The sequence below is a fragment of the Squalius cephalus genome, assembly GCF_949319135.1.
Source record: "Squalius cephalus genome assembly, chromosome: 9".
Taxonomy (NCBI): domain Eukaryota; kingdom Metazoa; phylum Chordata; class Actinopteri; order Cypriniformes; family Leuciscidae; genus Squalius; species Squalius cephalus.
In genome coordinates this window covers 9190860-9204351 of record NC_137130.1, presented here as the reverse complement: position 1 = coordinate 9204351, position 13492 = coordinate 9190860, and the positions used below count along the sequence as shown (strand labels likewise).

Below are 13492 nucleotides of genomic sequence, written 5' to 3'. Positions count from 1 at the left end.
TGTTCAAAAGCTTTTATATAAAGTCGTGAGGGTTTTTGTGGAACCGTGCCAGATCTCAAGAACGCGTCCTGTTTGAACGGCTTTACTAAACAGGCTTGTTTGGTATCAAATCTATACTGTATAAATGTTTAACCGTTTGCCCTCAGGAAAACAATGGCATTTGTTTAATCATTCACATCCACACCTCAATCACCTTTTCACTTGCACAAAAGAAGATACAATTACAGCGCCTATTGAGAGCGTTTCACACCACTGAATACGGACATCATCACTACTCACACCCTGATTTACGATGAGGAAGTTGAGAACAAGCCAAAAATGTCTCACAAAAGCATACAAAAACTACTAGAGACAATGACAAATGAAAAAAAAATAAGATGTAGGCCTACACAAGTTTTGACAAAAACAGCACAATGCTATTGTAAAGAGCCAGTCCTTCAGTGGGTTGATCCAGAAGAGTGTCCTCTAGTGGTGGGAATGGTTACGTCTCCAGCATCCCATCCAGGTTTTTTTCGGTGGTCTCTTTATCTGCGACAGGATTGACTGGGCTGTACTTACTGGTGTACTCCTGTAGAAGCGTGAGCACCTCATGATGCCCGAAATGTGTCGCCTCATCAATCGGTGTGTTGCCCCACCTGGAGGAAATATAAGTTATTTTATTTTCATGACCCTTCCAGTCATTATTTGATTACTGTATAATGTATAATAATATATCATTATTTTTTTTTGTAAAGTTTTTTTTATTGAGCACCAGTGATACAGGGCATGTACAAATACATGAATACAAAAGGCAACAATTGTAGAAACAATGCTCACATTTTCTAATAGTAACAACCCTCCCCTCCCCTCCCCTCCCCTCCCCTCCCCTCCCCTCCCCTCCCCTCCCCTCCCCTCCCCTCCCTCGGAACATGGGACATTCATCCAAGGCAAAAAATAATAAATTAAGACAGAAATAATTGAAGTAAAAAAAAGTAAAAAAATAGAATAAAAAAAGTAATTAGCAAAGAAGAAGTATACACACAGACTCACTGCAACTAAGGCTGCACACTTCACAGGACATTTGATTCACATGGGTAAATAAATATCAAAGTAACAAGTGAGTAAGCAAGAGGGGCTGCTAATTGATACTAAGTGGGCATAGTCTTAAGTTTGTTCAGGTGTGACAGTACTGGGTTCCAGACATAGAAGAATTTGTCCCTGGACCCTCTCAGTGTGTATTTAATTTTTTCTAATTGTATGAATTGCATTAGGTCACTAAGCCATAAAGATACTTTAGGTGGATTGTTTGACTTCCAGTGTAATAAAATCCTTCTACGTGCAAGCAATGTTGTGAACGCAATTATGTTTTTATAATTTTTCCTTAGTGTAGAGTATCTTCTATCTGTAATACCGAAAATGGCCATTGCAGCGTTAGGTTGGAGGTCGATGTTAAGAGCCTCTGACAAGGTTTTGAAAATCATAGACCAGTAGGTTGTGAGGGCTGGACACAGCCAGAACATATGGGTTAAGTTGGCAGGAGTGTTACGACACCTGTCACAGCTATCATCTATGTTAGGATATATTTTAGCCAATTTCACTTTCGAGTAATGAATGCGGTGTAGAATTTTGAATTGAATTAAGCTCAACTTGGCACAGGAAGTGCTGTCATTTACTCTTAGTAGAGCGTTGTCCCAAATGTCCTCCTCTAATTCTAGTTCCTCCCCTAATTCATTCACCCAGTCTGCTCTAATCTTTGCAAGATTTGTGCTTTTAAGACTGGTTATCTGGCCATATATCCTTGAAATGTTTTTTTGGGAATTGACTGCGGGTTCTAACAAATTCTCTAAGCCCGAGGGTGGTGGTGTGTATGGAAAGTTAGAAAAATGATGCTGAAGGAAGTGGCGGATTTGAAAGTAACGAAATAGGCTAGACCGGGGTAGACTAAATCTGTGCGACAAATCATCAAAGTTTGCAAAAATGGAGTTTGTGTACAAGTCTTTAAAATAGAGAATGCCTCGCCTTTGCCAAAGAGTGAATTCAGAGTCTAGCATTGCCTGGGGGAAAAGGTGATTATTGTGTATGGGACTTAAATGAAAAATGTTTTCACATAATATATCATTATTAACTCAGAAATATTTGATCTATTTCTGCTCTGTAATTTTTTTTTTCATTTAATTATATAATCATTTTACTTTACAGTTTTAAATTACAACACTTAAATGGTTAATTCACCCAAAAATGAATATAAGCCCATGACCTAGAATGGCTTCAGGGTGAGTAAATCATGGGCTAATATTAATTTTTGGTCACTATCCCCTTAATATGTATTCATTTTTTCAACATTGGAGATGTATGTTCATATGAGAAATGTAAAATATATTTATTTATTCAAAATAATTATTATTATATAAATTATAATTATAGAATATGAATGTATATACACATTAAAATTATATAAATAACTTTAATTTATAAACATATATATTTTTAAACTATATTTTTCTCTCTCCCTTTTTTGGATTTATGACTTTATGGCAGTGGTGACTATGGTAATAATAATTATATAAATTACATATAAAATATCCTGTATCCTTCTGCCTAATTTTTTATCAATTTTTTTATTTTTTATATTGAAAGGATGTGGAACCTCTTTGTATTATGCGTTATGTGACTGTACTATGTTTGTACTTTTTTTGTTTTTGCTTTTCTTACTTTTACCTGTGTGAAATTCATCACCAGATAAGGTTTAATAAATATACATTATACATAACATTCATTAATTCATAATACATAGCACTCCATTCAAAACATTCACTGGTGTAATTCTGAGTGCAATGTGTGTCAAATTACTTAAAATACAGTCACTTAATTTCTGAATAAAAAGGCTTAGAAAGTGATTATTTACTCTAAAAATCAAAAGTAAATGAACCAGGCATTGGTGGCTGAATGTTGGAGAGTGTTTTTTCTCACCTGTCCTTGGGACCAGGATTCACCTTGCAGGCCTCTAGCAGAAAACGCACAACTTCAACATGTCCTAAAATCAAAAGGAATATATATATCTATATATGTCATCTGAATAACTCCCCAGTGCTATAATATCTGAAGACTTATATTTACATTAGACAATCAGATACCAACAGATATAATCTAAACCAAGCTAACAGATACCAATGGTTCTTGACCCCTAACTAAAGTGACAGTGGTGTACCCTCAGCGGCTGCTACGTGAAGCGCTGTCCTGGAGTCATAGTCCCGCTGCTCCATGTCCATGGAGGACAGTGCAAACCTGGAGTCACCATAAGGGAAATGTTACAGAAGTAGAATAGAAAACACTGTAGAGACTTTTAGGCAATAAAGAACTCCGTACCTTCTCAGAGCAGACACATCTCCTGTGTAGGCAGCAAAGAGGAGGTTGATGACAGATTTCACCTGGAATGATACAAAAGAGCCTTTGTGGAATAGAAATAAGTTATTACGGACAGATGGTGGGCAGAAATGGACGCCTCCAGAGCGTCTCCTTTAGCTCTAGTGGACAGAAATGAACAGAGAACTGGTGAGAGGAAACAGCCAATCAAAAATGCAACTTCAATTAAGTGCATTGAAACACAAACACCTCCATTTTTTGAGTGGAAAGACAGGAGAGGAACAAACTGAGTGTTGCATTTTAAGCCTTGCATATAATAATATGCATATATTTTCTCATTTTAGATTACTTTTTAATTAGGTAACTTCTAAACAATTAAAACAATCGTTTGCAATTACTGTGATTTTTACATTATAAAAGTTATGGAAATTTCTGGAATTATTCAGCAGCCAGTCTTCAGTGTCATATGATCCTTCAGAAATCATTCTAATGTGCTGATTTGCTGCTCAAGAAACATTTCTTATTTATTATCAATGTTGAAAACTGTCGAGCTGATTAATATTAAGACACTTGCCTCAATCAAAACATGACTTAATTTGATTTTCTAGCAGGATAAATTTGGTTTTAAGCAGCATCTGATTATATAAAAATAAAACAAACAAACAAGCAAGCCATGCAAAAAGAAGAAGAAAACCTTCATGCACTTTACATGCAAACTTGTGTTTTAAAGCTTGTGAGACAGAAAAGCACCGCTAGGGGGCATCAGCAACCCTTCATGTTAGTCAGCAAATCTCAAATACCAAGACACAGAGCCATAGAGACATATGGCTCTGCCAAGACAGAAACAAGACGACTTACAAAAAAAGTGCCAATCTTCCTGCAGTTATCCTTTGTAAATTTTTTTCTGCCTTTTTTATTAATGTTTTGTTCAAAAACGTAATCATAAACCAACCAAAACAATCAATAAGAATAACCATCAGATGTTTGAATACATATCTACAAACTGGATCAGTTTTTACAGCGCATAAACATTTGAATTTAACCTGAAACAAAACTGTACGTTAAAAACAAAAAAGAGAGATGACAAACATTAATGCTTAATGATAATACATTCAGATAGGCTACTCAAAATTTCATGTCTCTGGAGAAAATGTTAATAACCCTGTTACCAAATTTTGGGACATAGCTAGTCTAAATGCTAGTTATCACCAATAACGACAAGATAACAATAACTATATCGACGATAACGCTCTGTTTATTCTAAGCTCGCTACAGGTTTGTCATCTGTCACTTTAAATGCTCGAGCTCTTCAAAGCAGGATGGATTCTGATTGGCTGTCAATGTTTTTACCGCCCATAAGCTGGAAAGAAACCTTTTGGAAAGTGATTACAACGATATCGTTTCTCTGTGCCGTTATAGTTACGGTGTGGACTCTGCAATTCTTTTATCTTTAGAAAGATTTTTAGAACTGTATCTTTATCGTTAAGGCCCGTTCACACAAAGAATGATAACCAGCGGGCGATATCGTTCTGTTTATTCTACGCTCTTGCAGAGAAAGTCTAATGAGGGGAGAAGTGCCACTCAATAAACTTCCGGTTGCAGTTCCACTCTTGTTCCATATGAGGGCGCTCACAGTACGAGTGCAGAATGAATGGAGGTCTATGGAGCTATACCGCTCAAAATCCACTTTTCTTAGGATATCATTTTTTGTCTAGTAATTTAAATGTTGTTTTCGAAAGGGGTTGCAAAGGAATTACACATTGCTTGGTGTCAGATTTCTTAGAGTCACTTATTTGCTTTAAAAAGTCTTTCAAAATGTCAATGACGTCATAATGCTGACGTCATTAGCAGAATGCTAGCGTGTTATGGGCAACAACAACTCAACCTGTAAGAAATCGAAAAGAAATAAGTACTCGTTCATTCAACTTTCGATCTATAACCCATGTTGAACTTGCAAAACCTATAATCAAATCTGAGATTTCTCAACGGCAATCGGGTGAGGGAGACAAATTTAGCCGCCTAGCCCCATTGACTCCCATTCATTTTGCACTCATGGCGAGCGCCCCCAGTGGAACTCTGATTGGAACTACAACCAATATGACTTGGAGTGAACAGGCTTTCCGGCTCTTGCTTGTCTGCCGCTTTAAATGCTCGAGCTCGTTACAGCAGGATGGATTCTGATTGGCTGTCAATGTTTTTATCTTTCAATCAGCTGGATAAAATGAATCATTCTTAAAGTGATTCCAACTTTTCTCTGTGCCGGTATCATTAAAGCTGGGATTTGAAGTCTGCTATTCTTTAAAACTGAGAACGATATTTAGAACTATATATTATCGTTATCTTTATAGTTATGGTCCTTGGTGTGAACAGGCTTTGATTTGTGTGATTTTTTACTTATTATCGACGATAAACATCAAATAAAAATGAAATAGGCCTACAATGTATGAAATAAAAAAAAAACTACTAAAGAAGGAGTAACAAAATAATTATGACTTGAACAATTTGAAGTAATAAATAAGTTAAATTATATTTATTTTAATTATACAATATACTTATTATCTTAAAATATTTAGTATTCTCGCTTTCCTTTCCACAGACATAGAGTGAAGTCAAAAAGTGGGAGAAGTCTTTGGCCCAAAATATCATCCAAGAAATGTCATTCCCAATGCGTGTGTGTTTAATTATAATCTCTATCAATGTAATTACATACAAGTCAGCGTAATGTCTTAAATTGAAAAAAGGGCACTATTCCTGTTTGCTATAACGTGTAATCCTCATTCTCCAGAAATGTGCATGCTAATTTCAGATGAAGTCAACTAGAGCAAGACAAACTTGCGTTTAATGTTTAAAACTGCTTTAAGGTCATTTTGAATGTTATATAACATCTTTGCAGGCCCTTGCTAGGAAGCTAGTAAATTAGAAAGCAAGCTAGATAGATGTCAGTGTATCAAGTTGCAGTGTGCCATCAGCATGTGACCCACAAGCGCTGCTGTATGAATGAACATGCAACATGAGTCAGTGTTTAGATTCACATTAGAGCCGCTGGATAAATAAAAAATGAACATACAGTTTCATTCCAAAGCATAAACTACTACATATGATGTAAAATGATGATGATCTTCAGATCTTAATATTTGTCTCAAAATCAAGCATTTGGAATGTAACTGTACATCAACATAACAAAAGATGAATTAAATATATTTAGCTGCATTTCTAATGAAGTATGGATCACAAGGGAAAGTTAATACATGTAAATAAATAGAATGTAATAAATAGTCACGGAGAGAAATTTGACTACAAGGAAGTCCAAAATGTGGGAAGCATCAATAACTATTTAGCACAAGAACCTCAGGTTTACACAGGGGTGCTTCATGTGCGTGCTGTTCCTGCACAGCTTCATTTCTCTTCCTGGATCAATGGAAGGTTCTTTCATCACCTCATGCCAATGAGAACAGGGTGTGCTGAGATCTGATACAATACATTTCAAAGACAGACTAAACATTAATCCAACACTGAAGCACAACAGAAGGCAGCAGAGAAGCACTGGACAGCAGCTCTTAAAAAAAAACAAAAAAAAAAACAGTTCCCACCTTCTGAGTGATGAATTTACATGCCCTTTCCAGTCGTGCACCATTACTGAATAAAGATTTAAAAAAAATGTTTACAAAAAGATCATCTTTTAGATAAGAAAATATTTTGTATAAATATAATTAAAAAGAAAAATGTAATAATTATATTTAATAAAAAAATAAATGTTAGAATTATACTCAATTATATATAATACACAATTTTATATATAAATTATACTTTATAATAAATGTGAAAGATTTTATTACGATTTTATTTACCATGATTTTTCAGGCCTGAAAAAAATAAAAATAAATAAATCACGATTTGAAAATTCCTTGCAACTTCCAGATTTTACATGAACATGGGAATCCTTTCATAGAGATATTTTCCGTTATGTTTTTGTGATGAGGATTGTTGAAGCTATCCATAAACCTGTGGTTTTCGTGCAGGCTGTATTAAAATAGGCCTTTTTAAAGCTACAACATGTAATTTTTTTCACCGCTAGGGGTCGCTAACCTCTTACAATAACAAAGGCGTAGGTTGATGACGCAGTGATAAGTGGAATGATGGGACTTGCTGTCATGCTGATGGATCTAATCATGTTTATGGATGAGTGAAAACATTGATGTTTTTTAACATGACTGTGTTATGAAGCAGGGCGCGATTGCTAATGAGAGACAGATTAATCAGTCTTTCATGAGTCCCGCGGATATAAAGGAATAAGGACATTTCATTCTACCGAACTACCCGCAAGTGCTTAATTGCTGCTCACACAGGTCAGTTTATTTGACAAATTAAACTTGTGAGGTAACGCACCGCTGTTTCACTTGGTCTACACTATCACACTAAACTGCATTTGAGTGTGTTGAAAGTTATAATGTTATTCTTTGTGTTAATTAATTTGCTATATGAGACTAGCAGTAAGCTAGATCAACATTAGATTAACATACTGATCATATTCTAACATTTCATCATGTTGAGCTATATAACATTGATTAGTTTTATGTACATTTGCTAATAAAATGTACATGTGCATACCTGTCTAATAAAGTACATGCAAGAGCGGCGTCCATGTCAAGTCGTGACTCGTGAAGCTCTGTCAAGTCCAAGTTAGTCGCGGACGTGGAGCTCTCGGCATCTCGAAAACACCACTCCGATATTGATCCTCATTTTAGTTCTCCTAAAATGTTTAGTTCGCCATGGTCCATAATGTTTGAACGAAACAAGAACACCGCTAGACGTTACGCACTACGCAGTTGTCCACGTCTGTCGCCATGGTTACGCCATGGCTATGGCAGTACAAGCGGAAACCAGGGATAATGCGGATATTACGTCATTGACGAGCGACAAGTGAACACGGACGGCCACTTTTTAAAATTGTGAATTTCTCTGAATTTACAAATTCTTGGAAACATTTAGAATAATGGAAGTACACAATTGAAAGAAATGTATAACACTGTGCAAGTGGTTTTTGGATATTTTGATACAAAATTCTTGCATATTATACCTTTAAGTAAAACTATGGCACTCTAGCAAACAAGGATGATTTTTTTTTTTTTTTAGACACACTTTAGAAAACAAAATAATATATTAGTGTCCCTTCATCATTTCTAAAACACAAAACAGCAACAAAAGCGAAAGCAATTGATTTCAGGTAACAATGTGATGAGATTAAATACATTTATTAATGATACAAAAAATAAAACCAGAACAAAATGACATAGATACACAATGAGAAAACAAGAGAAAATAAACAGAACTGTTATGACATTATGAGTGAAATCAGAAATCATATATATGAGGAATTTTGACAATCGGTCTGTTAGAATCAGAGCGAGCAGCTTCCTCAAGCGATAAACTCATTGACTGTTTAAGCTGTCAGTAAGATCATGAGAACACTTCTCCTTAAAAGCATATTACTGAAGCAGCATAAGACCATGACATGAAAATCATAATACAAAAACACACACACAAAAATAGTGAAACTAAGCAACAAAGCCCACAATAGTTTCTGCAGATATACTGTACACAAGCTTGTGAAAGCATATAGTAAATTATACAAAAATAAAATATAATGTAGACATTAATATGTATACACTGCAATATATTTACAATTGTAATCAAAATTATTCAACCCCCATTGCAAATCGTATTTTGCAAAATGTACAGACTTTTAGTTGTTTGCAATTAATAAATAAAAGTCATTGAAATAGCTCAACACAATAAATGTTTCAAGTGGTTTCCTCAAATTCAACTGAAAATGCAACTTTTAATGAATAGAATCCTCTTGAAGAATGGGCTCAGAATCCTCAGCAACGCGGCCAGAAGCCGGTGTCTGCTTCTACATCTCATTTGTAGAAGGTCATAACAGCAAAAGGGTGTTCTACTAAGTACTAAAGATGCTTGCTATGAATAATTTTGAGACTGCAGAAGTCATTAAAAGTTGCATTTTCAGTTGAATTTGGGGAATCGACTTAAACATTTGTTGTGTTGAGCTATTTCTATTACTTTTGTTTGATTTGTTCATTACAAACAGCTGAAAAGTCAGTAAATTTTACCAAAATAACCTGATTTGCAATGGGGGTTGAATAATTTTGATTACAACATATATGTATATATTTAATTAACTAAAACAAATTAAAAGATGTTCTTGCAACACATAAAAAAACAAATATATATATAATACTTAAAAACCTAATAAAGGCAGCATCTTTCCCATAATAAAACAACTGCTGAAGCTAATTGAAGCTTAGTATGATATAAACCGACATTCTGAATTATCAAGGTGCATAAATGTTTTTAGCAATAATATATGATAATAGACAGAGCAGACGGAACAGTGGAAGGAGTGTAACATTATTGATTTCACCTTAAATAAGGCTGAGCAGTACTAGTGGGGCTCTATGATGCAAGAACTGCACATTACAACAGCGTTCAGGACATGGAGACATCAAGACAAGCAATTCAGTAGAAACGCATGCGACTAATCTAGAAATCAGTAACTAATTTGGGTCAACAAGTCCTTTTTAACCTTACTTTTGGATCACATTGTGTCCTAAGGGAGAAGCAATTAAGGAACAGTTCAGCCAAAAAGTTAAATGCTACTTCACCTTCATGTAAGGAACATTTTTGAACCTTCATGCAGCTCTCTTCAATAGAACAACAGTTTATAGTAACCTGTCAATCTCCAAAAAGTACCAAAAAACAACCATAAAAAGGGGTCCATATGACTTGTGCGCTATATTCCAAGTGTTTTGAAGTTATATAATAGTTTTGTATGAAGAACAGGCAGTTATTCAAACAGCTCTCGGAGTAGGCATCTATTTGTCGTTTTAACTGATGGAATAGGAACGTAAAAGTGGACGCCAAAGATTTCTTATCCTGTTGCACCCTCTATAGGTCATGATCAGCGACTTGTCGATAGTCAAGCTTAACGCGTCATGGCAGAGCATTATAGTCGACTAGTCTGCGCAGCCCCTGATATATAAATATACAGTACATGACTTGCACACTACATTCCAAGGGTCCTATTTTAACGATCTAAGCGCATGGTCTAAAGCACAGGTGCTCTTAGGGTTTGTCCAGATCCACTTTTAAAGGTTTCATTCGGGAAAAATGGTTGGCACGTGTGGTGCATGGTCTAAAAGGGTTGTCCCTATTCTCTTAATGAGTAATGGGTGTGTTTTAGGCATAATGTGAAATAAACCAACCAGAGTCTCATCTCTCATTCCCTTTAAAAGCTATTTGCGCTCGTGCCATGGCGGATTCGCTATTTACATGGCGGAATTTGCAAGCAGAAAGAGCGCAAACGGATCTGTTCGTGAGCGAGGTTAAAGCGCGCAAGCAGATCATCTACAACCCGGATTCCACCATATCTTTATGTAGACAATAATAATCTTTTGCATTGTAATCCTTTTATTTTTAATATTTGGCATGTTTGTGTGCTGCTGCATGTCCCTGTGTGTTTAATAAGCAGAGTGTACGCGCGTTGTGGACCCGCCTATAGGCGCACATTACTAGTGCGCTCTTTAAATAACACAAAAAATATTGCACCATTGACTTTAGACCAGGTTTTTGTTGGTCAATGGCACAGTCTATTTTAGTTGCCTCAAAATAGCAACGCGCCAACAAATGCACCTGAACACACATCGTTTTCAGACCAGCACGCCCATGGGCGCACAAATAGGCGCAAATGCATTTTCTATTTTAACAACGTGGCGCAGGACGTGAAAATGATAACTGCGTCGGGCTGAAACTAGCAAAACACACTTGCGTCATGCTTGGCACTGCATTGCGCCGAGTGTATAATAGGGCCCCAAGTGTTTTGAAGTCATATAATAGTTTTGTGTAAAACTAGAAAAAGCTATTATATAGCTTCAGAAGCCTTTTTTTTATGGGTATTTTGGATGAAGAGTGGGAAAAAAGCTGCATAAATTTTAAATTCCTCAAAAATGTACCTTTGTGTTCCACTGCAAGTCAGCATACAGGGTCAAAATTACATGAGGGCGAGTAAATAATGACAGAATTTTCATTTTTTGGACGCACTATTGCTTTACTTTACTAAACGATAATACTTAAAACCTTGCTGATAAGGGCACCATATTTCCAAAAATAAAACCACTTCAGGGGCTAATCGAAACTTAGCTTGATTTGAACTAAAATGTACTTTTGTGTTCCACAGAAAAACAACAACAACTACATATGGGGTCAAAACAACATGAGGGTAAGCATATAATGACTGAAATTTCCTTTTTGGGTGAGCTATTGCTGTAATTCTGACTGAAGGTCATCCTTTCCGGTCACCTATACAGTACTTCCTGCAAAAAGTTTCAGAGAACATTCATGTGGTCGTGACACCATCAAGTTAAAGGCCACACTGAAAGACTCCATGTGTGGTAAGAGGCGTCAATTATGCATGACCACAACAAGCCATTGTAATGAAAACCAAAACCACCTGCAGTCTCCGTTCAGCAGCCAATCCTAAACTTCCACCAAAAAAACAACAACTGCTGGTCTTTGAGAGAATACAGAGCCTATAAATCACACTGCTCCTAACGTCCACCAAGCAGCATTAGCTCAGATAGATAAAACAGAAGCCAAGGCACACAAGTCCATATCCCCAACCACAGTCATTCATATTCACTGAGAAAGATACAGTGACTCTGGTGACAAACCATACACGTGTCCAGAATGAGATTCATTGAAAATAAATAACTGTTCATTTACATAAATATATATTGTCAAAAAGCTCGTTGAGGTTATTCAGGTCAGTTTTAGTTGCCATCTCTGACATTCTCCATCCTGTAGACTACAGTAGTGGAACTGTCTTCATTGCACTCAGTGGGCGAGACTTTTGTCCACACAGTGTCTTTGAGAGCCAGCTCTTTCTGAAGGCTCTCGTAATCCATGGGTCCAAAGGTTTGCTGCTGTGTTGAGCAACACGGAGAACAGATTAGTTTTTTAGGGGCCTCCAGGGAAAGTGTGAGACTCACACTGTTCAATATGGTGATTTTAGTCAACAAAAACAAAGCGAGCCCTTGTATTCACAAAGCAGGGAAAATGTCAAAACAGGTGCGTCTTATCACAGAAATTGCACAAGCCTCATTTAGGTGTCAGTAGTCAGTAAGTCGTGATCATTATTAACTGATGACCAGTCCCACACGGAATCTGTGCATGCAGATTTCAGATATGATTTCAGATGAAGCGGATGTTCATACATTTTATTACATTTTAGATTGAATAATATAATAAATAATATAGAATATTATGATAAATACAATAATGATAAACACATACATTATATGTGTGAGTGCATTATTGTATTTATCATATTTTACATTTTTTATATTATATTATGTATATTTTATTAATAATATTATTGAGTAAAGTGACATTGTTATCCCCTGAAGAAAATTTCATAATGAAGATCATAAAAATTGCACATGCCTCATTTAGGTTGCACTAGATTTAAGTCATGATCATTATTATCTGTGCAGCCGTACATCAACCTGAACCTATATCACATAATAATAATAATAATACAAAATAGTATAATATTTTACATTGTATTGTAAAATACAAATAATTAATAATACAGAAATATAGAATACATAAACTATATAGACAGATTATACATGTAGAATTTTAAATATAAAAATAATAATAATAATAATTTCAAATGAAATTTGACAGTCAAATTTCATTTGCAACAATTAATTTTCTTATTAAATAATTGAGGTTTGCACGAATCTGTAAAATACATGTTATTTTTTTATAACTTTTTTCAACAGAAAAATTGTCTCTACATTGCTTTTTGTAATTTTTTTTAATCGGGTCTGTATTCAGGTTTAAATATTTTAACTTATTTTTTTTTAAAAGCAATTTTTTAGCTATATGTAACACATTTTACCATGTTTAAATGCATTCCACAGATTTTTCAAAAGTGGAAAAAGTCTACAGATTCCATCTGGGCCTGCCGATTATGAATCTGAGGATGCAGACTGAAGCAAGCAAACAAAAATCTCTGGCTAAAACAGCATAAAACATGGGAGATTAAGAGGTGGCACTCAACATGCAAAAT

General features: G+C 35.4%; 1 protein-coding gene across 6 annotated transcripts in view; it reads right to left on the bottom strand.

Annotated features, from left to right (window-relative positions):
* Positions 1-159: 159 nt before the first annotated feature.
* glsb (glutaminase b) overlaps positions 160-13492 on the bottom strand; it is a 51041-nt gene continuing 37708 nt past the window's right edge. For 2 of the 6 annotated variants that reach the window (XM_079880960.1, XM_079880959.1), the window contains exons 15-18: positions 3346-3407; positions 3188-3264; positions 2950-3013; positions 160-635 (exon numbers count right to left, since the gene is read on the bottom strand). In XM_079880960.1, coding sequence (XP_079737086.1) covers positions 482-635; positions 2950-3013; positions 3188-3264; positions 3346-3407 — 357 coding nt within the window. In that variant the 3' untranslated portion in view covers positions 160-481. Of the gene's footprint in view, positions 636-2949; positions 3014-3187; positions 3265-3345; positions 3408-9339; positions 12339-13492 lie in introns of those variants that run through there. The other 4 variants (XM_079880963.1, XM_079880961.1, XM_079880964.1 and 1 more) reach the window with 2 other exon arrangements.